Here is a 27,297-nt window from a genome sequence, read left to right on the forward strand (position 1 = left end):
CTGGCGAGCACATGGAGGGCTGTGTTGCCCTCCAAAGAAATGCCACCCCACACCATTACTGACCCACTGCCAAACTGGTCATGCTGAAGGATGTTGCAGGCAGCAGATCACTCTCCACAGCATTTCCAGACTCTGTCACATGTGCTCAGTGTGAACCTGCTTTCATCTGTGCAGAGCACAGGGTGTCACTGACGAATTTTCCAATCCTGGTGTTCTGTGGCAAATGCCATGCATCTTGCATGGTGTTTTGGCTGTGAGCACAACCCCCATCTGTGGACGTCGGGCACTCAGACCATCCTTATGGAGTCGGTTTCTAACTGTTTGTGCAAAACACATGCACATTTGTGGCCTGCTGGAGGTCACAAGAGGTTGGTACACAAAATGAGAATGCTTGGTCTGGGGGAAAATGTGTGTAAATGGGTTAGTAACTGGCTTAGTGATAGAAAGCAGAGGGTGGTTATAAATGGTATAGTCTCTAACTGGGTCGCTGTGACCAGTGGGGTACCGCAGGGGTCGGTATTGGGACCTGTTCTCTTTAACATATTCATTAATGATCTGGTAGAAGGTTTACACAGTAAAATATTGATATTTGCAGATGATACAAAACTATGTAAAGCAGTTAATACAAGAGAAGATAGTATTCTGCTACAGATGGATCTGGATAAGTTGGAAACTTGGGCTGAAAGGTGGCAGATGAGGTTTAACAATGATAAATGTAAGGTTATACACATGGGAAGAAGGAATCAATATCACCATTACACACTGAACGGGAAACCACTGGGTAAATCTGACAGGGAGAAGGACTTGGGGATCCTAGTTAATGATAAACTTACCTGGAGCAGCCAGTGCCAGGCAGCAGCTGCCAAGGCAAACAGGATCATGGGGTGCATTAAAAGAGGTCTAGATACACATGATGAGAGCATTATACTGCCTCTGTACAAATCCCTAGTTAGACCGCACATGGAGTACTGTGTCCAGTTTTGGGCACCAGTGCTCAGGAAGGATATAATGGAACTAGAGAGAGTAAAAAGGAGGGCAACAAAGTTAATAAAGGGGATGGTAGAACTACAATACCCAAATAGATTAGCGAAATTAGGATTATTTAGTCTAGAAAAAAGACGACTGAGGGGCGATCTAATAACCATGTATAAGTATATAAGGGGACAATACAAATATCTCGCTGAGGATCTGTTTATACCAAGGAAGGTGACGGGCACAAGGGGGCATTCTTTGCGTCTGGAGGAGAGAAGGTTTTTCCACCAACATAGAAGAGGATTCTTTACTGTTAGGGCAGTGAGAATCTGGAATTGCTTGCCTGAGGAGGTGGTGATGGCGAACTCAGTCGAGGGGTTCAAGAGAGGCCTGGATGTCTTCCTGGAGCAGAACAATATTGTATCATACAATTATTAGGTTCTGTACAAGGACGTAGATCTGGGGATTTATTATGATGGAATATAGGCTGAACTGGATGGACAAATGTCTTTTTTCGGCCTTACTAACTATGTTACTATGTTACTATGTTACTATGTTATTTTGCAGGGCTCTGGCAGTGCTCCTCCTGCTGCTCCTTGCCTTCCAAGGCTGAGGTAGCAATCCTGCTGCTGGGTTTTTGCCCTCCTACGGCCCCCTCCATGTCTCCTGGAGTACTGGCCTGTCTCCTGGTAGCACCTCTGGACACTATGCTGACAGACACAGCAAACCTTCTTGCCACAGCTCGCATTGATGTGCCATCCTGGTTGAGCTGCACTACCTGAACCACTTGTGTGGGTTGTAGAGTCCGTCTAATGCTACCACGAGTGTGAATGCACAACCAACATTCAAAATTTTCCAAAACATCAACCAGAAAGCATTGGTACTGAAATGTGGTCTGTGGTCCCCACCCTGCTGAATCACTCCTTTATTGAGTGTGTCTTGATAATTGCCAATAATTTCCATCTGTTGTCTATTCCATTTGCACAACAGCATGTGAAATTGATTGTCAAACAGTGTTGCGGACAGTTTGATTTCACAGAAGTTTGATTTACTTGGAGTTATATTCTGTTGTTTAAGTGTTCCCTTAATTTTTTGAGCAGTGCATATAAAAATATATATATAAGCACTTCGATAAATTGTGAAAAAAGTGGTGGACTTTTTCTTAGCCCATGTGGCAATGTTTCAGATCCATAACATAACCTTTTTTTTCCTGTGGAACTGAAATGTTGCCACATGGGCTAATAAAGAGTCCACCCGTCCCCCGCTTGCTCAGGGCTCCTGCACTTGTGATACTTAGCTCTTCCCGCTCCTCCGTTGCGGCATCTTCTGACTGTGATGTTTCAGGTCAGAGGGTGCGGTGACATGACGTCTGTGTGCCCTCTGCTCTGAACAGTCACAGTGCAGAGATTGTTATTCAAAATGAAGGTCATGCCTCTCATGATAAAAAGCGACAAACAGTTCAAAACATTCCAGACCTATCACATGGTCAATATTCGTATATAGTCCTGTTACATCCATAGATATAAATAAATAGGACTCCTCCCACCTGATGTTCTCAATGATTTGAATTAAATGTGTCTAATCTCTTAAAAAAACTTTTCAAATGACTTACTTTGGGGTTCATAATTCCATCTATATAGGCTGCTAGATTTGAGGTCAGGGCACCAATCCCGGAGATGATCGGGCGTCCTATTTTTGTTCAGCTTGGGAAGATGGTATAAGAATGCCATTGCTGGATCTTTCATGCGCAAGAAATCCTTCTCATGTTTGTTTAAAATCCCCAATGACACTCCATCTTTGATTAACTCATTGTATGTATGTATGGATTTATTGTATATGTCCATATTGGATAGCCCATATGTGCTGGTATCTGAAAGTATGCGATGCACCTCTTTTAGATAGATGTTTCTATCTTGGATGGATATCCCTTTTCCCTTACCTGCCGCTCTTATGATATTATCCCTATTATTTTTCAGGGTGGAAATTGCTTCCATTCCAACTCAGTGAGGTTGCCACCAGACTTTCTTATTTTTTTATGTTGTTTTTCTTCTAACTTTAGTCCCTTGAAGTCCTCTAGGACCAAATCAGTAAAGGTTTTCATGTGATGATCCTGACTTTGAACTGGGTAGAATCTGGATTTCCCTTTCAAATCCACATGTATCATAGGATCCGGCTCTTTGCTGGTGGAATCCTCATTGTTTTTGTTTTTATTTTATTTTTTTATTATTATTGTTTTTGGCCCTGAGGAAGTGGCAGATTGCCACGAAACACCTCGGCACAATAAAGCTTTTAAGAAAATTTCCATCGTTGTGTAGCCAGCGCGGCCACAAGAAACCTGGTCTTCTTCTTCCTTCTCTGTGACAGTGCAGAGAGCCCGAAGACGCCGACACTGAGGAGTCCAGAGAAAAGCAGCGGCCAGCGAGGAGAGGTGAGTATTTCAATGTGTGTTTGTTTTTTAATGTTTTTAGCAATATATGGGGCCCATCATATACTGGAGCATAATTTGGGGCCCATTATATATGGAGCATCATATGGAGCCCATTATATGTGGAGCATCATATGGGGCCCATCATATAATGGAGCATCATGCGGGGCCCATTATATATGGAGCATCATATGGGGCCCATTATATATGTAGCATTATATGGGGCCCATTCTGTTTGAAGCAATATATACTGCCCATCATATTCTGTATGGAGCATTATATGGGACCTATTCTGTATGGAGCATTATATGGGGACCATACAGTATGGAGAAATGTATGGGGCTCATTATACTGTTTGGAGCATTATATGGGGCTCATTATAGTGTTTTGAGCATTATATGGGGTGTTGTGAATTTGGATTCTGGGCTCCCCCGGTGGCTACTGGTGGAATTGAACTTGTGACATCATCTTCCCTGTTCACCTGTTCTGATTAGATCTGGGTGTCGCTATATAACCTGGCTTCTTTGTTAGATGCTTGCCGGTCAACAATGTTATCAGAAGCCTCTCTGTGCTTGTTCCTGCTCCCAGACATCTACTAGATAAGTTGGACATTCGTCCATGTTTTGTTTTTGTATTTTGGTTCCAGTTCACAGCTGCAGTTTCGTTACTGTGTCTGGAAAGCTCTTGTTGATCAGGAATTGCCACTCTGGTATTATGAGTTAATGCCAGAGTCCTAAAGTAATTTCTGGATGTGTTTTGTTAGGGTTTTCTACTGACCATGAAAGTATGCTTTCTGTCTTCTGCTATCTAGAAAGCGGACCTCAAATTTGCTAAAACTATTTTCCTGCTGCGTTTGTTGTTTCATCTCATATCACCGCCAATATATGTGGGGGGCCTCTGTCTCCTTTTTTTTGGGCATTTCTCTAGAGGTGAGTCAGGTCTTATATTTCCCTCTGCTAGCATTATTTAGTTCTCCGGCCGGCGCTGGGCATATAGGGATAAAAAGTAGGACATGCTACCTGGCTACTTCTAGATGATGCGGTAGGTTTAGTTCATGGTCAGTATAGTTACATCTTCCAAGAGCTTGTTCCTATAGAGGCTTATGCTAGTTCTCTGGCCATGGAGATCATGACAGTTTGACCGGCCCACTAAAGGGTTAAAATCCTTGGCTGAGAAAGGAGAGAAATAAGAAGTCTGCTGAGAGTTTTTTTTTTTTTTTTTTCTCTGTGCTCTTAATTGGATCACTTGCCAGTCTGTCTATGCTGAAGTCTTTCTTTTTTTTCTCTCTCCTTATAATCTTTGAATGGCTTTGTGTTCACCTGTTAATAATGGATCTTCAGAGTGTAACTGCAGGTTTGAATAATCTCACCACGAAAGTACAAAATTTGCAAGATTTTATTATTCATGCTCCGGTATCTGAGCCGAGAATTCCTTTGCCGGAATTCTTCTCAGGGAATAGATCTAGCTTTCAGAATTTTAGAAATAATTGTAAGCTATTTTTGTCCCTGAAATCTCGTTCTGCTGGAGACCCTGCACAGCAGGTTGGGATTGTGATTTCCTTGCTCCGCGGCGACCCTCAAGACTGGGCTTTTGCATTGGCACCAGGGGATCCTGCGTTGCGCAATGTGGATGCGTTTTTTTTGGCCTTGGGCTTGCTGTATGAGGAACCTCATTTGGAACTTCAGGCAGAAAAAACTTTGATGTCCCTATCGCAGGGGCAAGATGAAGCTGAAATTTACTGCCAAAGATTCCGTAAATGGTCTGTGCTTACTCAGTGGAATGAGTGTGCCTTGGCGGCTACTTTCAGAGAGGGTCTCTCTGATGCCATTAAGGATGTTATGGTGGGGTTCCCTGTGCCTGCGGGTCTGAATGAGTCCATGACAATGGCCATTCAGATCGATAGGCGTCTGCGGGAGCGCAAACCAGTGCACCATCTGGCGGTGTCCACTGAGAAGACGCCAGAAAGCATGCAGTGTGATAGAATTCTGTCCAGAAGCGAGCGGCAGAATTTTAGACGGAAAAATGGGTTGTGTTTCTATTGTGGGGATTCTACTCATGTTATATCAGCGTGCTCTAAGCGTACTAAAAAGCTTGATAAATCTGTTTCCATTGGCACTTTACAGTCTAAATTTATTCTATCTGTGACCCTGATTTGCTCTTTGTCATCTATTACTACTGACGCCTATATCGACTCTGGCGCCGCTTTGAGTCTTATGGATTGGTCCTTTGCCAATCGTTGTGGGTATGATTTAGAGCCTTTGGAAACTCTTATTCCTCTGAAGGGGATTGACTCCACCCCATTGGCTAATAATAAACCACAATACTGGACACAAGTGACTATGTGTATTAATCCGGATCACCAGGAGACTATTCGTTTTCTGGTGCTGTATAATCTACATGATGATTTGGTGCTGGGATTGCCATGGCTGCAGTCTCACAACCCAGTCCTTGACTGGAGAGCTATGTCTGTGTTGAGCTGGGGATGTAAGGGGACTCATGGGGACGTACCTTTGGTGTCCATTTCATCATCTATTCCCTCTGAAATCCCTGAGTTCCTGTCTGATTATCGTGACGTCTTTGAAGAACCCAAGCTGGGTTCACTACCTCCGCACCGTGAGTGCGATTGTGCTATAGATTTAATTCCGGGTAGTAAATACCCAAAGGGTCGTTTATTTAATCTGTCTGTGCCTGAACATACTGCTATGCGAGAATATATAAAGGAGTCCTTGGAAAAGGGACATATTCGTCCATCGTCATCTCCCTTAGGAGCCGGTTTTTTCTTTGTGTCAAAAAAAGACGGCTCTTTGAGACCATGTATTGATTATCGGCTTTTGAATAAAATCACGGTTAAATATCAATACCCATTGCCGTTGCTGACTGATTTGTTTGCTCGCATAAAGGGGGCCAAGTGGTTCTCTAAGATTGATCTCCGTGGGGCGTATAATTTGGTGCGGATCAGGCAGGGGGATGAGTGGAAAACCGCATTTAATACGCCCGAGGGCCACTTTGAGTATTTGGTGATGCCTTTTGGTCTTTCTAATGCCCCTTCAGTCTTCCAGTCCTTTATGCATGATATTTTCCGCGATTTTTTGGATAAATTTATGATAGTGTATCTGGATGATATTCTGATTTTTTCGGATGACTGGGACTCTCATGTCCAGCAAGTCAAGAGGGTTTTTCAGGTTTTGCGGTCTAATTCTCTGTGTGTCAAGGGTTCTAAGTGCGTTTTTGGGGTTCAGAGAATTTCCTTTTTGGGATATATTTTTTCTCCCTCTTCCATTGAGATGGATCCTGTCAAGGTTCAAGCTATTTGTGATTGGACGCAGCCCTCTTCTCTTAAAAGTCTTCAGAAATTTTTGGGCTTTGCCAACTTTTATCGTCGATTTATTTCTGGTTTTTCGGATGTCGTTAAGCCATTGACCGATTTGACTAGACAGGGTGCTGATGTTGCTAATTGGTCCCCTGATGCTGTGGAGGCCTTTCAGGAGCTTAAGCGCTGTTTTTCTTCTGCCCCTGTGTTGCGTCAGCCTGATGTGACTCTTCCTTTTCAGGTTGAGGTCGACGCTTCTGAGATCGGAGCTGGGGCAGTGTTGTCGCAGAAAAGTTCTGACTGCGCCGTGATGAGGCCTTGTGCCTTCTTTTCCCGTAAATTTTCGCCCGCTGAGCGGAATTATGATGTTGGGAATCGGGAGCTTTTGGCCATGAAGTGGGCGTTTGAGGAGTGGCGCCATTGGCTCGAGGGGGCCAGACATCAGGTGGTGGTATTGACTGACCACAAAAATTTGATTTATCTTGAGACCGCCAGGCGCCTGAATCCTAGACAGGCGCGCTGGTCATTATTTTTTTCTCGGTTTAATTTTGTGGTATCGTACCTACCAGGTTCTAAGAATGTTAAGGCGGATGCCCTTTCTAGGAGTTTTGAGCCTGATTCACCTGGCAACTCTGACCCCACAGGTATTCTTAAGGAGGGAGTTATCTTGTCAGCCGTTTCTCCAGACCTGCGGCGGGCCTTGCAGGAGTTTCAGGCGGATAGACCGGATCGTTGTCCGCCTGATAGGCTGTTTGTTCCTGATGATTGGACCAGTAAAGTCATCTCTGAGGTGCATTCTTCTGCGTTGGCAGGTCATCCTGGAATTTTTGGTACCAGGGATTTGGTGGCAAGATCCTTCTGGTGGCCTTCCCTGTCACGAGATGTGCGAGGCTTTGTGCAGTCTTGTGACGTTTGTGCTCGGGCCAAGCCTTGTTGTTCTCGGGCTAGTGGATTATTGTTGCCCTTGCCTATTCCTAAGAGGCCTTGGACACACATCTCGATGGATTTTATTTCAGATCTGCCTGTTTCTCAGAAGATGTCTGTCATCTGGGTGGTGTGTGACCGTTTTTCTAAGATGGTTCATTTGGTTCCCCTGCCCAAATTGCCTTCTTCTTCCGAGTTGGTGCCCCTGTTTTTTCAAAATGTTGTTCGTTTGCATGGTATTCCTGAGAATATCGTTTCTGACAGAGGAACCCAATTTGTGTCTAGATTTTGGCGGGCATTTTGTGCTAGGATGGGCATAGATTTGTCTTTTTCGTCTGCTTTTCACCCTCAGACTAATGGCCAGACCGAGCGGACTAATCAGACCCTGGAGACATATCTGAGGTGTTTTGTGTCTGCTGACCAGGATGATTGGGTTGCTTTTTTGCCATTGGCGGAGTTCGCCCTCAATAATCGGGCCAGCTCTGCCACCTTGGTTTCCCCGTTTTTCTGTAATTCGGGGTTCCATCCTCGATTTTCCTCCGGTCAGATGGAATCCTCGGATTGTCCTGGAGTGGATGCGGTGGTGGAGAGATTGCATCATATCTGGGGGCAGGTGATGGACAATTTAAAGTTGTCCCAGGAGAAGACTCAGCTTTTTGCCAACCGTCACCGTCGTGTTGGTCCTCGGCTTTGTGTTGGAGATTTGGTGTGGTTGTCTTCTCGTTTTGTCCCTATGAGGGTCTCATCTCCTAAGTTTAAGCCTCGGTTCATCGGTCCGTATAAAATATTGGAGATTCTTAACCCTGTTTCCTTCCGTTTGGACCTCCCTGCATCCTTTTCTATTCATAACGTTTTTCATCGGTCGTTATTGCGCAGGTATGAGGCACCGGTTGTGCCTTCCGTTGAGCCTCCTGCTCCGGTGTTGGTTGAGGGTGAGTTGGAGTACGTTGTGGAAAAAATCCTAGACTCCCGTGTTTCCAGACGGAGACTCCAGTATCTGGTCAAGTGGAAGGGATATGGCCAGGAGGATAATTCTTGGGTCACTGCATCTGATGTTCATGCCTCTGATCTGGTTCGTGCCTTTCATAGGGCCCATCCTGATCGCCCTGGTGGTTCTGGTGAGGGTTCGGTGCCCCCTCCTTGAGGGGGGGGTACTGTTGTGAATTTGGATTCTGGGCTCCCCCGGTGGCTACTGGTGGAATTGAACTTGTGACATCATCTTCCCTGTTCACCTGTTCTGATTAGATCTGGGTGTCGCTATATAACCTGGCTTCTTTGTTAGATGCTTGCCGGTCAACAATGTTATCAGAAGCCTCTCTGTGCTTGTTCCTGCTCCCAGACATCTACTAGATAAGTTGGACATTCGTCCATGTTTTGTTTTTGTATTTTGGTTCCAGTTCACAGCTGCAGTTTCGTTACTGTGTCTGGAAAGCTCTTGTTGATCAGGAATTGCCACTCTGGTATTATGAGTTAATGCCAGAGTCCTAAAGTAATTTCTGGATGTGTTTTGTTAGGGTTTTCTACTGACCATGAAAGTATGCTTTCTGTCTTCTGCTATCTAGAAAGCGGACCTCAAATTTGCTAAAACTATTTTCCTGCTGCGTTTGTTGTTTCATCTCATATCACCGCCAATATATGTGGGGGGCCTCTGTCTCCTTTTTTTTGGGCATTTCTCTAGAGGTGAGTCAGGTCTTATATTTCCCTCTGCTAGCATTATTTAGTTCTCCGGCCGGCGCTGGGCATATAGGGATAAAAAGTAGGACATGCTACCTGGCTACTTCTAGATGATGCGGTAGGTTTAGTTCATGGTCAGTATAGTTACATCTTCCAAGAGCTTGTTCCTATAGAGGCTTATGCTAGTTCTCTGGCCATGGAGATCATGACAATGGGGCTCATTATACTGCATGGAGCGATATGTGTGGATCATTATTCTATATGGAGCATTATATGGGGCTCATTATTCTGTATGGAGCAATATATAGGGCTCATTAATCTGTATGGAGCACTATGTGGTACCCATAATACTGTATGGAGTATTATATGGAGATTATTATTCTGTATGGAGCAGTATATGGGGCACATTAATCTGTATGGAGCACTATATGGGGCTCATTATTCTGTATGGAGCAATATATGGGGCTCATTATACTGTATGGAGCACTATGTGGTGCCCATTATACTGTATGGAGCAATATATGGGGCCCATTCTGTTCGGAGTTTGGAGCAATATACGGGGCCCACCATATACTGGAGCATTATATGGGGCCCATCATATACTGTATGGAGCAATATATGGGACCTATTCTGTATGGAGCAATATATGGGGCCCATTCTGTTCGGAGTTTGGAGCAATATACGGGGCCCACCATATACTGGAGCATTATATGGGGCCCATCATATACTGTATGGAGCAATATATGGGACCTATTCTGTATGGAGCATTATATGGGGCCAATTCTGTATGGAGCAAGGTATGGGGCTCATTATACTGTTTGGAGTATTATATGGGGCTCATTATACTACACGGAGCAATATATGGGGATCATTATTCTGTATGGAGCATTATATGGGGCCCATTCTGTTTGAAGCAATATATACTGCCCATCATATTCTGTATTGGAGCATTATATGGGACCTATTCTGTATGGAGCATTATATGGGGACCATACAGTATGGAGCAAAGTATGGGGCTCATTATACTGTTTGGAGCATTATATGGGGCTCATTATAGTGTTTTGAGCATTATATGGGGCTCATTATACTGCATGGAGCGATATGTGTGGATCATTATTCTATATGGAGCATTATATGGGGCTCATTATTCTGTATGGAGCAATATATTGGGCTCATTAACCTGTATGGAGCACTATGTGGTACCCATAATACTGTATGGAGCATTATATGGAGATTATTATTCTGTATGGAGCAGTATATGGGGCACATTAATCTGTATGGAGCACTATATGGGGCTCATTATTCTGTATGGAGCAATATATGGGGATCATTATACTGTATGGAGCACTATGTGGTGCCCATTATACTGTATGGAGCAATATATGGGGCCCATTCTGTTCGGAGTTTGGAGCATTATACGGGGCCCACCATATACTGGAGCATTATATGGGGCCCATCATATACTGTATGGAGCAATATATGGAACCTATTCTGTATGGAGCAATATATGGGGCCCATTCTGTTCGGAGTTTGGAGCAATATACAGGGCCCACCATATACTGGAGCATTATATGGGGCCCATCATATACTGTATGGAGCAATATATGGGACCTATTCTGTATGGAGCATTATATGGGGCCAATTCTGTATGGAGCTGTATGGCGCTGACTGTCCAGAAGATGATGGAAATGGTGAATCCTCATCCTCCACCTCTTCCACAACATCATCCCTTAGCGCTTGCAGTGATTTTTCAAGCAGGCAGATAAGGGGGACAGTCATGCTGACTAGTGCATCATCTGCACTCGCCATCCGCGTGGAATAATCGAAGGGACGCAAAACCTGGCAGACGTCCTTCATAGTGGCCCACTCTGTGGTAGTGAAGTCTGAACGGCGCGGAGTGCGACTTCTTTGCGCCTGATGCAGCTGGTACTCCATTACTGCTTGCTGCTGCTCACACAACCGCTCCAACATATGTAACGTGGAATTCCACCTGGTAGGTAGGTCACATATGATGCGATGTTCCGGAAGGCGGAATCGGCGCTGCAGAGCCGCAATGCGCGCTTTTGCCGTGCTGGAACGCCGCAAGTGAGCACACTCTAGGCGGAGCACTATGTGGTACCCATAATACTGTATGGAGCATTATATGGAGATTATTATTCTGTATGGAGCAGTATATGGGGCACATTAATCTGTATGGAGCACTATATGGGGCTCATTATTCTGTATGGAGCAATATATGGGGCCCATTCTGTTCGGAGTTTGGAGCATTATACGGGGCCCACCATATACTGGAGCATTATATGGGGCCCATCATATACTGTATGGAGCAATATATGGGACCTATTCTGTATGGAGCAATATATGGGGCCCATTCTGTTCGGAGTTTGGAGCAATATACAGGGCCCACCATATACTGGAGCATTATATGGGGCCCATCATATACTGTATGGAGCAATATATGGGACCTATTCTGTATGGAGCATTATATGGGGCCAATTCTGTATGGAGCAAGGTTTGGGGCTCATTATACTGTTTGGAGTATTATATGGGGCTCATTATACTACACGGAGCAATATATGGGGATCATTATTCTGTGTGGAGCATTATATGGGGCTCATTACTCTGTGTGGAACAATATATGGGGCTAATTAATCTGTATGGAGCAATACATGGGGCTTATTATACTGTATGGAGAACTATGTGGTACCCATAATACTGTATGGAGCATTATATGGGCTCATAATACTGTGTGGAGCAATATATGGGGCTCATTAATCTGTATGGAGTATTGTATGGGGCTCATTATTCTGTATGGAGCAATATATGGGGCTTACTATACTGTATGGAGCATTATATGGTGCTTATTATTCTGTATGGAGCACTATGTGATACTCATAACACTGTATAGAGCAATATATGGGGCTCATTATACTGTATGGTGCACTATGTGGTACCCATAATACTGTATGGAGCATTAAATGGGGCTCATTAGTCTGTATGGAGCATTATATGGGGCTCATTATTCTGTATGGAGCATTATATGGGGCTCATTAAACTGTATGGAGCAGTATGTGGTACTCATAATATTGTATGGAGCAATATATGAGGCTCATTATACTGTATGGAGCAGTATGTGGTACCCATAATACTGTATGGAACAATATATGGGGCTCATTATACTGTATGGAACACTATGTGCTACCCATAATACTGTATGGAGCATATGGGGCTCATTATTCTGTATGGAGCAATATATGGGGCTCAATATTTTGCATGGAGCATTTTATGCCATTCATTATTCTGTATGGCGCAATATATGGGACTCATTATACTGTATGGAGCCTTATATGGGGCTCATTATTCTGTAAGCAGGAATATATGGGGCTCATTATGCTGAATGGAGCATTTTATGGGGCTCATTATACTGTATGGAGGACTATGTGATGCCCATAATACTGTATGGAGGACTATACTGTCCAGTTTCTGACCTATAGTAGAATTTACAATAGATATCACTCATGTAATGTAAAAAGTGAAATCTTTGGCATTGTACTATACCTATATTTCTCTGCTGTATCTGTACGTTGTGAATTGTGGTATGTGTTAAAGAGGCCAACTGAGACTCTTTTCCCCAGAACACACAAAAACTGGAGCTGACCCTGTATACACTGCACAGTACCACTTCTCCTGTCTTGTTGTCGAAGAGGCTACATTGGACTTTGGGAGGGTCAATATTGGTTTAGTATTTTCAATATTACTATGGCCAAATAAAATATTGGAAATACTGTTTAAATGAATTATCCCAAGTTACCCCCTCTCCTCTAGATAGGGGATAACTTTCCAATTGCTGGAGATCCGACTTCTGGGACCCCCATGTTCCTGAAGATCGGAGCTCTGTAGAGCACCATGTAAATGCAGCTGTGGTCGAGCATACTCACTGTGGCGCCAATCACATGTGGGTCTTCAAATATCTCCTTTTAGGAGAGTGAGGGGCACAACAAAGTGACGCAAACTTCACTGATTGGGGTGAGGAGTGTTATAGTTTCTGGGCTGGTGGGGTTTGTGTGGCAGGGCTGCTTTTTTGTCCCAGTCCGGCCCTGCTGCCGTTTCATTGTTCTGTCCTCACTAAATGAGGCAGGCTCATGTAGCTATACAGGCAGCTAAACTGCTATTTCGAAGTCCAATAAGGAGACTGTGATTAAGTCTGTGCTTTTATTGAACGTGATAGTATATGGCGCGGTGAAACTGTAAACAATCATATACATACAATCAGTGCATGGTACAGCAGAAATACATACTACACTTATGGTACATTATGCATGAACATTACAAAGCTAGAAACTGACCTAGGGATACAATTGACTAAGCTAGAAAAATGTTGGAGCAGAGATTTACCATTAAACACATAATACATACAATGCAATCACAAGGGGGACTAAAATGGAGATGTGCCTTCCTGAATGCTGAGTAGAGGAAAATGGAGGCTGAGCTACCACAATGCATTGCAAAGGGGAGGAGAATCAGACATAAGAGATAGAAAACAGAAAATAGGACTGCAACCATAACTCTGGCCGCTAGAGAGAGCCAAAACAGTACAGACAAATAAAGTTTATGAATATGCAAGTTTCTCTGTACTCATACTAATAAATGACTGCAAAATTATGTAAACAAATAATCAGATATGACAGATCAGATGTCGGAAACACAAAACACTCCTCATCTGACATCAACTATGCCTTTCTTCTGAAGGCAACAGTAGGACCAGTTCAGATACTGGTCTGAAAAATGTCTTAAGGTACCGTCACACTAAACGATATCGCTAGCGATCCGTGACGTTGCAGCGGCCTGGCTAGCGATATCGTTGAGTTTGACACGCAGCAGCGATCTGGATCCTGCTGTGATATCGCTGGTCGTTGCTGAAAGTTCAGAACTTTATTTGGTCGTCAGATCGGCGTGTATCGTCGTGTTTGACACCAAAAGCAACGATGCCAGCGATGTTTTACAATGGTAACCAGTGTAAATATCGGGTTACTAAGCGCAGGGCCGCGCTTAGTAACCCGATGTTTACCCTGGTTACCAGCGTAAAAGTAAAAAAAAACAAACACTACATACTTACCTTCCGCTGTCTGTCCCCCGGCGTTCTGCTTCTCTGCACTGTGTAAGCACAGCGGCCAGAAAGCAGAGCGGTGACGTCACCGCTGTGCCCTGCTTTCCGGCTGGCACTTACACAGTGCAGAGAAGCACAGCGCCGGGGGACAGACAGCGGAATGTAAGTATGTAGTGTTTGTTTTTTTTACATTTTACACTGGTAACCAGGGTAAACATCGGGTTACTAAGCGCGGCCCTGCGCTTAGTAACCCGATGTTTACCCTGGTTACCCGGGGACCTCGGCATCGTTGGTCGCTGGAGAGCGGTCTGTGTGACAACTCTCCAGCGACCAAACAGCGATGCTGCAGCGATGGGAATCGATGTCTGTATCGCTGCAGCGTCGCTAAGTGTGACGTTACCTTTAGGTTCATTCCCTAATCAGATATAACAGATTAGATGTCGGAGACAGAACAACCATATGACAAGCTTTGAACTGCTTGTAAAACAATCTAAGATGCCCTCATTGGTGAATAAGTGCTACTGTGCTTGAAATAAGCAGTACTCACTCAGCCTTTAGGTCGGCATTAGATCCTACATGGAGTGATCTTGCTGCGATGATCCTTGCGTCCGTGGAGACAGACTCACACACTTCCACGGGCTGTCAGAGAAGCAGCAATGAGGGAGGGAGAGGCCGTGTATGTATAGCCAGGGGCACTCCGGCTGGTAGCGCCCCTGGATCCAAAATGGACGGCGGCGCTGCGAAAGAGTGTGACGTCACACAATACGGTGTTTGTTTGCGATCCCGCAGTCGCACTTACCAGCAGTAATAGCTTTAGGGACATTTGTTGAAGCTGGATAGAAATATTATTTCCTGCAACAATTGTTAGTATTCCCACTTGCTGATTGCATAGATCTCCTCAGGCTGCACAGGTACAACGGTGTTCCACTACTACCAGTTATGAGCTATAAATAGTAAAGCTATTTAGGTTGATTCTCTCTATTACAATTAATACTATTTTTTTTATTTTAGAATAATGTGGAAAACGTGCAGAAGAAGCAGAAAAAAAAATGGTTTCAGAACCCAAAGTTTTGGATAGTAATTATATTTTTATTGCTCGCACTTGTAACAATTAGCAGTCTGATACTATATTCAAGTAAGTAAAGCTAAAACACACCTACACGTAGTCCCTAAAAATGTCTGTATTACAATTAATTTTGTAGTTCGTTTTGGGCTTTGCAGCCATTTCCAATTTTGTGCATGTTTGGAACCTCATTTGTGATGTTTCTGTTTAGTTTTGAGGTAGGAGAAATGCACGCTCTTATTTCAGGTGATGCAAAAAAACTTTATTAGAGTGCAAGCAGATGTGCAAAATGGCAAAACGTGCTGTGAGATATGCGGCAATGATACATGAGACGTTTCAACATCTCTAGGGTCTTTATCACAATGTCGCTCAGGTATTTGCAGTCCAGGAGGTGCTACCGCGTCTTAGTAGTCTGGCATACCTATCATTACCATACTCCAGTGATTGCCGGCTCGTGGATGACGTTCATAGGAGATCGTGATTTTTGCTATACTTAGCAGTGGTGAAGCCCTGCTGTGTATAGCACAGGCAATTGGACAATTGCACCTTCAAGTCTCTTAAGGAGACTATTCAATACAAAAAAGAAAAAAATGTCAACTCGTTCCCCTTTTTCCCACTGAAAACAAAACAATAAAAAACTACACGTGTTTGGTATCGCTGATTTCAGAAATGTCCGATCTATCAAATATAAAGTAAATAAATCATATTGGTAAATGGCGTAACAAGAAAAAAATTAAATTCTAGAATTACTTTTTTGGGCCACCGTAATATTGCAATAAAATGTAATGAGGTGGTCAAAACAACGTATCTACCCCAAAATGGGATCACTGACAATGTGAGCTAAGATCGTAAAAAATAATCCCTTACCCAGCTCCAGATCCCCAAAAATGAAAACACTACAGGTCTCAGAAAATTCACTCCTTCACCCTGAAGCCTGTTTTCTCTTACATGACCAGGCCAATGTTTACAATTCTTACCATTGTCACTTTATGAGGTTCTGGAACACTTCAGTAAATCCCACTGATTCTAAGAATGTTTTCTTGTGACTAGTGTTGAACATTCCGATACTGCAAATATCGGGTATCGCCGATATTTGCTGTATCGGAATTCCGATACCGAGTTCCGATATTTTTGCGATATCGGATACCGGAATCGGAAGTTCCCATAGTGCAACAATGCACTATAATGGAGTGTGGGCAGAGACTGCATGTCTCTGTGCGGGCAGGGTCTGTGCGGGACCGTGGGGGTCTGTGCGTGCCTGCCAGGGCTCTGTGCGGGCTGCCGGGGGTCTGTGCTGCCTGCCGGCGGTCTGCATGGCCTCTTGGGGGTCTGTGCAGCCTGCCGGGGGGTCTGAGTGGCCTGCAGGCTGTCTGTGCGGCCTGCCGGGGGGCTTGTGAGGTCTGGCGGGGGTCTGTGCGGCCTCTCGGGTGTCTGTATGGGCCTCTCTGGGGTATGTGGGGGCACCCTGGGGGTCTTTGTGTCTGTACAGGCATCGTCCGATGGGACTACAAGTCCCATTGGACGATGCCTGCTACAATGACAGTGATGTCATGTCGGACGCTATTCACACTAGGGCGTCCGACAGACAGTGGTAATTCCACATCCGTCCACTATACGCTCAGTGGCGCCGGCTAGATTTTATCCAGGTTGTCCGGGGTTAATCTAGCTGGTAATCTGGTTGGAGGCTGGGTCACACCCGTGGCCTTTAAATAGTCATTCTGGACTTTGGGCGTCACCGATTATAGCTTGTGTCTTGTGCCTGGTGATCTCTGTCTGGAGTGGTGGTCTAGGAGAAGAAATATCGTATCTGGTGGTGTATTATCCTTTGTCATAATTCTCCTTCCTATATTTGTGTTTTTTTTGCCCTGTGCACATTATAGTGTTTTCCTGTGTGTCTGCGGCATGGTGCGTTTTTAGTTTTCCCTGTCTGTGCTTTCTGTGGAGGTTGGTGTGTGGTCTAATCACTGGGTGGCAGGTGGAGGTTTCAGCATAGGGCTGAAACAGGAGTCAGGGTCAGGCCTGGCGGCCCAGACAAGCACACCATCAGTGTAAATTCTGGGAGAGGGACAGACAGGGTTTTCCCTTGTCTGAGGGATATCGCAGGGGCCCGGGTAATCAGCTGTAGTCTACCCAGTACCCCTGTGACAATTGATTGACACATTAGCCAATGATGGGACAGTAGTAGTCCAATCATCCAGCTAATGTGTTGAATGTAACAAAAAATACTACATACATGCTACATACATGCTACATACTACATACATACTACATGCTACATACATGCTACATACATGCTAAATACATACTACATGCTACATACATGCTACATACATGCTACATACATATTACATGCTACATACATGCTACATACAGTCATGGCCAAAAGTATTCACACCCCTGCAATTCTGTCAGATAATACTCAGTTTCTTCCTGAAAATGATTGCAAACACAAATTCTTTGGTATTATTATCTTCATTTAATTTGTCTTAAAGGGAACCTGTCACCACGTTTTTGGAAGATGGGATAAAAATAGCGTTAAATAGGGGCAGAGGTGGGCGTTACATTAGTGTGTTTGTTATGCGTTTATTACCCACCTAAGTTGCCGAAATACCTTTGCAAAGTCTCCGTTTTCGCCTGTCAATCAGGCTGGTCCGGTCGCATGGGCGTGGTGTCTTCACCCAGATTTGGCGTAGTTTTCCGTTGGTGGCGTAGTGGTGTGCGCATGCCCAAGGTCCCGAATCCTCTGCCAGGGGATTTCAAAGAGCGCGGTGTCCGTTATTGCATTGGTGATCGGTGGGCGCGGCCATCTTCCTTTGGCCGCGCGTGCGCAGAAGCGGCGCTCTGCTGGCCGCGGCATCAGGAAAATGGCCGCGGGATGCCGCGCATGCGCAGATGGATATAGCGGCGGCCATTTTCCTGAAGCCGCGGCCAGCAGAGCGCCGCGGCCAGCAGAGCGCCGCTTCTGCGCACGCACGGCCAAAGGAAGATGGCCGCGCCCACCGATCACCAATGCAATAACGGACACCGCGCTCTTTGAAATCCCCTGGCAGAGGATTCGGGACCTTGGGCATGCGCACACCACTACGCCACCAACGGAAAACTACGCAAAATCTGGGGGAAGACAACGCCCTTTTGACCAGACCAGCCTGATTGACAGGCGAAAACTGAGACTTTGCAAAGGTATTTCGGCAACTTAGGTGGGTAATAAACGCATAACAAACACACTAATGTAACGCCCACCTCTGCCCCTATTTAACGCTATTTTTATCCCATCTTCCAAAAACGTGGTGACAGGTTCCCTTTAAATGAAAAAAACACAAAAATAATTGTTCTAAAGCCAAATTGGATATAATTCCACACCAAACATAAAAAAGGGGGTGGACAAAAGTATTGGCACTGTTCGAAAAATCATGTGATGCTTCTCTAATTTGTGTAATTAACAGCACCTGTAACTTACCTGCGGCACCTAACAGGTGTTGGCGATAACTAAATCACACTTGCAGCCAGTTAACATGGATTAAAGTTGACTCATCCTCTGTCCTGTGTCCTTGTGTGTACCACATTGAGCATGAAGAAAAGAAAGAAGACCAAAGAACTGTCTGAGGACTTGAGAAACCAAATTGTGAGGAAGCATGAGTAATCTCAAGGCTACAAGTCCATCTCCAAAGACCTGAATGTTCCTGTGTCTACCGTGCGCAGTGTCATCAAGAATTTTAAAGCCCATGGCACTGTGGCTAACCTCCCTAGATGTGGACAGAAAAGAAAAATTGACAAGAGATTTCAACGCAAGATTGTGCGGATGTTGAAGTTCAAGCTGCCCTGCAGTCCCAGGGTACAACAGTGTCAACCCGTACTATCCGTCGGCGTCTGAATGAAAAGGGACTGTATGGTAGGAGACCCAGGAAGACCCCACTTCTTATCCCAAGACATAGAAAAGCCAGGCTGGAGTTTACCAAAACTTACCTGAAAAAGCCTAAAATGTTTTGGAAGAATGTTCTCTGGTCAGATGAGACAAAAGTAGAGCTTTTTGGGCAAAGGCATCAACATAGAGTTTACAGGAGAAAAAAAGAGGCATTCAAAGAAAAGAACACGGTCCCTACAGTCAAACATGGCGGAGGTTCCCTGATGTTTTGGGGTTGCTTTGCTGCCTCTGGCACTGGACTTCTTGACCGTGTGCATGTCATTATGAAGTCTGAAGACTACCAACAAATTTTACAGCATAATGTAGGGCCCAGTGTGAGAAAGCTGGGTCTCCCTCAGAGGTCATGAGTCTTCCAGCAGGACAATGACCCAAAACACACTTCAAAAAGCACTAGAAAATGGTTTGAGAGAAAGCACTAGAGACTTCTAAGGTGCCCAGCAATGAATCCAGACCTGAATCCCATAGAACACCTGCGGAGAGATCTAAAAATGGCAGTTTGGAGAAGGCACCCTTCAAATATCAGGGACCTGGAGCAGTTTGCCAAAAAATAATGGTCTAAAATTCCAGCAGAGCATTGTAAGAAACTCATTGATGGTTACCGGAAGCGGTTGGTCGCAGTTATTTTGGCTAAAGGTTGTGCAACCAAGTATTAGGCTGAGGGTGCCAATACTTTTGTCTGGCCCATTTTTGGAGATTTGTGTGAAATGATCAATGTTTTGCTTTTTGCTTCATTCTCTTTTGTGGTTTTTCATTTAAGAAAAATTAAATGAAGATAATAATACCAAAGAATTTGTGTTTGCAATCATTTTCAGGAAGAAACTGAGTATTATCTCACAGAATTGCAGGGGTGTGAATACTTTTGGCCATGACTGTACATGCTACATACTACATTCATACTACATGCTACATACATGCTACATACATGCTACATACATACTACATACATACTACATACATGCTACATACATGCTACATACATACTACATACATACTACATGCTTTAAACATGCTATATACATGCTACATACTACATTCATGCTACATGCTACATACATGCTACATACATGCTACATGCTACATACATACTACATACTACATACATACATACTACATATATACTACATACAACATACATAGTACATACCTACATACATACATACTACATACATACTACATACAACATAAATACTACATACATACATACTACATACATACATGATACATACATGCTACATACATGCTACATATTACATGTTACATACATGCTACATACATACTACATACATGCTACATACATACTACATGCTACATACATACTACATACATACTACATACATACATACTACATACATACTACATACAGTACATACATACAACATACATACTACATACATACTACATACATACATACAACATACATACAACATACATACATACTACATACATTACATACATACTACATACATACTACATACATATATACTACAAACATACATACTACATACATACTACATACATACATACCACATACATACTACATACATACTACATACAATACATGCATACATTACATGCAATACATACATTGCATACATATAGACATACAGTACATTAAACATAGATTACATACTCATCATTGCTTGTCATTTTGATCCCCAAAGCCAGTGTCATCTGTAAAAAAGATTAAAATAACAAACAACCAATATACTCCCTGTCCGCAAAAATCCACGAGTGTCCCATGACGATATCCCGTGGAGAACGGCAGCATCAGCTGATGCGACTGCTCTTCAGGGGCTCCAGGAACACAATGATGGGAGAAAGGTATCATTCCACACTGTATTCCTCCGCCGCTGTAAAAAAATAGTCCCTAGTCTCACTTTATGCCATTGCTGTGTGAGAAATTTTCCCACGCAGCAATTGCCATAAAGTGAGACAGAGAGATTAATATAGTTCAGTGATGCACTGCAGGAACCAATGTCTCCTGTCAGTGTGTCACTGAAGGTCCTATAGAGCGTGACATCACTCGATGTCACTGTTCTATAGGGGAGATCATCGTGGGACACTCGTTATTAATTGGACTATGGCAGACAGGTAGTATACTGTTGTGAATTCTGTTGTGGGTTCTGCTCTTGGGCTCCCTCCGGTGGTTATAAGTGGTAGTGCTGCTGTTTGTCCTTCACAGCAGTCATCAGGTGCGTCCACTTCGGACGGGACTATTTAGTCTGGCTTCACCCTTTAGTGAGTGCCAGTTGTTCATTGTTTCTGAAGGATTCACATCCCTTCCTGGTCGCTCCTGCTTGCAGTTCATTTCTTCAAGATAAGTTCTGCTTGTTTTTCTGCCCACATGTTGTGGGCCTCATTGTTCAGTGCATTGCATGTTTTTTCTTGTTCAGCTTTATCTGTGTAAGGATTTATGCAGCCAAGCTGGAATCTCTGGAGAGGCAGATTTACCCTCCATGTCTTTAGTTAGATGTGCAGTTTTTTGTATTATCTGTGGTGGACATTTCTTAGTATTTTAATACTGACCGCATAGTCCTCTGTCCTATCTTTTCTATCTAGCTAGATTGGCCTCCTTTGCTAAATTCTGTTTTCAGCCTGTGTATGTTTTTTCATCTACTCTCACAGTCAATATTTGTGGGGGGCTGCCTATCCTTTGGGAATTTTCTCTGAGGCAAGATAGTTTTCCCTTTTCTATCTATAGGGTTAATTAGTCCTCCGGCTGTGTCGAGGTGTCTAGGATTGGTAGGTACATCCCACGGCTACTTCTAGTTGCGGTGTTAAGTCCAGGGTCTGCGGTCAGTACAGTTACCACATTCTCCAGAGTACTTCTCATGCCGCTCCTAGGCCACCAAATCATAACAGTATACAGTTTATTGTTTTACATTTTTTGCAGGCGCTGAAGTATGGCAAGTATGGTGAAATGAAGAATATTAAAATACTTTTTTCCTAATGTGTGTGTATTTTATTAAACACACTTTACTAGTATTGGATTAATAAAGGATAGGCGTCTCATTGACGCCTCTCCGTTATTAACCCGGCTTAAGGTCACCTTACGATAGCAACGTGACATTAACTCCTTATTACCCCATATCCCACCGCTACACGAGAGTGGGAAGAGAGGGGCTAAGTGCTGGAATTGGTGCATCTTAGAGATGCGCCATTTTCGGGGCGGCTGCGGACTGGTATTTGTAGTCAGGGGGGCAATATCCATGGCCCATCCCTAGGCTATGAATATCAGCCCATAGCTGTCTGAGTAGCCTTTCTGGCTATAAAATATAGGGGGACCTCACATCATTTTTTTGGGGGTCCCCCTATTTTAATAGCCAGTAAAGGCTACGCAGACACCTGCGGGCTGATATTCATAGCAGGCTACAAATATTGGCCCCCGGCCATCGGCTTTCCCCCTCTGGCGCATACAATTGCACGGGAGCCCACGCAGTTTTTTCCATATTTTTTTAAATCAAAGCCCATTAAGGTCTCTTTCATACTTGCATCGGTACGGGTTTTTTTCGTGCCGACAGTCCACCAAAACATGATGGATCCGTTGCACGACGGATGCGACGTGTGGCCATCCGTCGCGATCCGTTGCTAGTACAAGTCTATGGGTAAAAAAACGCATCCTGCGAGCACATTAGCAGGATCCGTTTTTTTCCGCTGGATCCATTTTTAATCATAGAGTTGTATTAGCACTGGATTTCACCTGATGGCCACACATTTCATCCGTTTTTTGCAGGATCCGTCAAAAAAGCTGTTTACGCCGCACAGAAAACACATACGAAAAAACGCACAGCGACGGATCCTGTAAAAAACGTATGAAACTGAGATGTGAAATGATTAATCCGGCCTCCGAATCCGTTTTTTTCATGCATGTTTCTATTCAAATCATGCACATTTTCTGTTTATTTATTTATTCATTTCCAAAAACTGCATCAAAACTGCTCAAAAAATGCACCAAAAGCTACATCAAAACTGCACCAAACTGCATAAAAAACTGCATCATAACTGCACCAAAAACTGCATCAAAACTGCACCAAAAACTGCATCAAAAACCGCATCAAATACCGCACCAAAAACCTGCACCAAAAACTGCATCAAACCTGCATGAAGGTATGTGCACACATTGCGGATTTGGAAAAAGATTTTCACGCGGTTTCTTCTGCGGATTCCTCTGCGGGTTTTCAACTGCACTTTCCTATTGGTGCTTGTTGAAAACTGCTGCGGAATCCGCACAAAGAAGTGACATGCTACTTCCTTTATTCCACTGCATTTCCGCACGGATTTTTCCGCAGCATGTGCACTGCGGTTTTTGTTTTCCATAGGTTAACATTGTACTGTACACCGCATGGAAAACTGCTGCGGTTTTGACGCTGCGGATCCTCAGCAAAAACCGCAACGTGTGAAAATAGCCTAAAAACTGCACCAAAAACTGCATCAAAAACCGCACCAAAAACTGCATCAAAAACCACATCAAAAACCGCTCCAAAAACCTGCATCAAAACCTGCATAAAAAACTACACCAAAAACCACATCAAAAACCGCTCCAAAAACCTGCATCAAAACCGGCATAAAAAACTACACCAAAAACTGCATCAAAAACCGCTCCAAAAACCACACCAAAAACCTGCATCAAAACTGCACAAAAAACTGCATCAAAAACTGCATCAAAAGCCGCACCAAAAGCCTGCACCAAAAACTGCATAAAAAATGCATGAAAAACTGCATCAAAAAACGCATCAAAAGCCGCACCAAAAGCCTGCACCAAAAACTGCATCAAAAACCACATCAAAAACCGCACCAAAAACTGCATCAAAAACAGCAAAAAAAACCACACCAAAAACTGCACCAAAACCGCATCAAAAACACATCAAAACAACACCAAAAACTGCACCAAAAACTGCATCAAAACCTGCATCAAAAACTGGTGCAGTTTTAGATGCTGTTTTTGATGCAGTTTTTGGTGAGGTTTTTGATGCAGTATTTGGTGCAGTTTTTGGTGCAGTTTTGGTGCAGTTTTTAATGCAGGTTTTTAGTGCGGTTTTTGATGTGGTTTTTGCAGTTTTTGATGCAGTTTTTGGTGCAGTTTTTGGTGCAGCTTTGATGCAGGTTTTTGGTGCGGTTTTTGATGCAGGTTTTTGGAGCGGTTTTTGATGCAGTTTCATGCGTTTTTTGCCGGATCCGTCGCTGTGCGTTTTTTCGCCGGACAGAAAAAACGTTCCTCTGTATGTGTTTTCCGTCCGGCGGAAACAGCTTTTTTGACAGATCCTGCAAAAAACAGATGAAATGTGTGGCCATCAGGCGCAATCTGGCACTAATACAACTCTATGAGAAAAAAAACGGATCCGGCGGAAAAATACAGATCCGGCGGAAAAAAAACGGATCTGGCGGAATAAAAAAAAGGATCCGGCGGAATAAAAAAAGGATTCGGCGGAAAAAAACGGATCCGGCAGAAAAAAATGGATCCTGCAAATGTGCTTGCAGGATGTGTTTTTTTACCCATAAACTTGTACTAGCGACAGAGTGTGATGAATGGCCACACGTCGCGTCCATCATGCAACGGATCCGTCGTGTTTTGGCAGACCGTCGGCATGAAAAAAAGTTCAAGTCAACTTTTTTTGTCCGTCGCGACCGCCATTTTCTACCACGCATGCACAGATGAAACTCCGCCCCCTCCTCCCCGGACATCAGTGGGGAGCGGATGCGTTGAAAAACTGCATCTGCTGCCCAAGTCGTGCACAAATTTCACAATGTGTGTCGGTACGTCGGCCCGACGCATAGCGACAGACCCGTACCGATGCAAGTATGAAAGAGGCCTTAATGAGCTTTGATTTAATAAAAAAAAATGGAAAAAACCGTCGTGGGCTCCCGCGCAATTTTCTGCGCCAGAGGGGGACAGCCGATGGCCGGGGGCCAATATTTGTAGCCTGCTATGAATATCAGCCCGCAGCTGTCTGTGTAGCCTTTACTGGCTATTAAAATAGGGGGACCCCCCCCAAAAAATGATGTGGAGTCCCCCTATAGCCATATATTTTATAGCCAGAAAGGCTATGCAGACAGCTGTGGGCTGATATTCATAGCCTAGAGAGGGGCCATGGATATTTGCCCCCCCAGCTACAAATACCAGTCCGCAGCCTCTCCGGAAATGGTGCACCTGTAAGATGCGCCAATTCCAGCACTTAACCCCTTTCTTCCCACTCCCATGTAGTGGTGGGATATGAGGTAATAAGGGGTTAATGTCACCTTGCTATCATAAGGTGACATTATGTCGGGTTAATAATGGAGAGGTGTCAATAAGACACCTATCCATTATTAATCCAATACTAGTAAAGGGTTAATAAAACACACACACATTAGGAAAAAAGTATTTTAATGTTCTTCATTTCACCATACTTACCATACTTCAGCACCTGCAAAAAACATAAAATAATAAACCGTATACTACCTGTCCGCCGTAGTCCAATTAATAACGAGTGTCCCACGACGATCTTCCCTATAGAACAGTGACATCTGGTGATAACACTGCTCTATAGGACCTTCAGTGACACACTGACAGGAGACAATGGCTTCTGCAGTGCATCACTGAACTATAGTAACCTCTGAGTCTCACTGTATGGCAATTGCTGCGTGGGAAAATTTCTCACGCAGCAATGGCATAAAGTGAGACTATGGACTATTTTTTTACAGAGGCGGAGGAATACAGTGCAGAAGGATACCTTCCTCCCGTCATTGTGTTCCTGGAGCCCCTGGAGAGCGGTCTCATCAGCTGATGCTGCCGTTCTCCATGGGAGATCGTCGTAGTATGTATGTGGTATGTATGTGGTATGTATGTGGTATGCATGTATGTAGTATGTATTAAGTATGTATGTAGTATGTATGTAGTTTTTTTGTATGTATGTAGTATGTATGTGGTATGTATGTGGTATGCATGTATGTAGTATGTATTAAGTATGTATGTAGTATGTATGTAGTATTTTTTTTTTACATTTAACACATTAGCCGTATGATGGGACTACTACTGTCCCATCATTGGCTAATGTGTCAATCACTGTTACTGTAGCAGGCATCGTCCGATGGGACTTGTAGTCCCATCGGACGATGCCTGCACACACACACAGAGCCCCGGCAGCCCGCACAAAGCCCCGGCAGCCCGCACAGAGACCCGGCAGGCAGAACAGAGCCCTGGCAGGCCCACACAGAGCCCAAGCAGCCAGCACATAGCCCCGGCAGGCAGCACAGATCCCCGACAGCCCTGCACAGAGCCCCGGCAACCCACACATAGCCCCAGCAGGCCCACACAGAGCCCTGGCAGGCAGCACAGAGCCCCGGCAGGCAGCACAGAGCCCCGTTAGGCAGCACAGAGCCCCGGCAGCCCGCACATAGCCCCGAGACGGCCGTACAGATCCCCGGCAGGCCTGCACTGACCCCGCCCGCACACACAGACACGCACAGTGTCCGCCCACGCACCGCCCACATTCTTCCCCCCTCCGGAACAGGATGTAGAAGCACAGAAAGGGCTTATTTACATTCCGATATTTGTGTCCCATTGACTTGCATTGGTATCGGGTATCGGTATCGGCGATATCTGATATTTTTTGGATATCGGCCGATCCAATCCGATACCGATACTTCTGGATATCGGAAGGTATCGCTCAACACAACTTGTGACATATAGTACTTCATGATAGTGGTAAAATTTATTTGATATGACTTGTATTTATTTGTGAAAAAACGGAAATTTGGTGAAAATTTCGCAGTTTTAAATTTTGTTTTGTCCATAAATTAGAGAGTCATATCATACAAAATATTTAATAAATAACATTTCCTACACGTCTTCACTACATCAGCAAAATTTTTGAAACATAGTTTTTTTGTTAGAAAGTTATAAGGTTTAAAAGTTGACCAG

At 44.1% G+C, this 27,297-nt stretch overlaps 1 protein-coding gene across 3 annotated transcripts in view; it reads left to right on the top strand.

The window, feature by feature from the left end:
* Positions 1-27,297, top strand: part of C3H3orf52 (chromosome 3 C3orf52 homolog) — a 410,314-nt gene that overhangs the window by 230,580 nt on the left and 152,437 nt on the right. For all 3 annotated transcript variants that reach the window (XR_013223819.1, XM_077295509.1, XM_077295510.1), the window contains one exon: positions 15,424-15,547. Coding sequence is in view for 2 of the 3 variants with exons in the window: in XM_077295509.1 (XP_077151624.1) it covers positions 15,424-15,547 (124 nt within the window). In the remaining variant the exon portion in view is untranslated. The remainder of the gene's footprint in view (positions 1-15,423; positions 15,548-27,297) is intronic.

The sequence above is a fragment of the Ranitomeya variabilis genome, chromosome 3, assembly GCF_051348905.1.
Source record: "Ranitomeya variabilis isolate aRanVar5 chromosome 3, aRanVar5.hap1, whole genome shotgun sequence".
NCBI lineage: Eukaryota > Metazoa > Chordata > Amphibia > Anura > Dendrobatidae > Ranitomeya > Ranitomeya variabilis.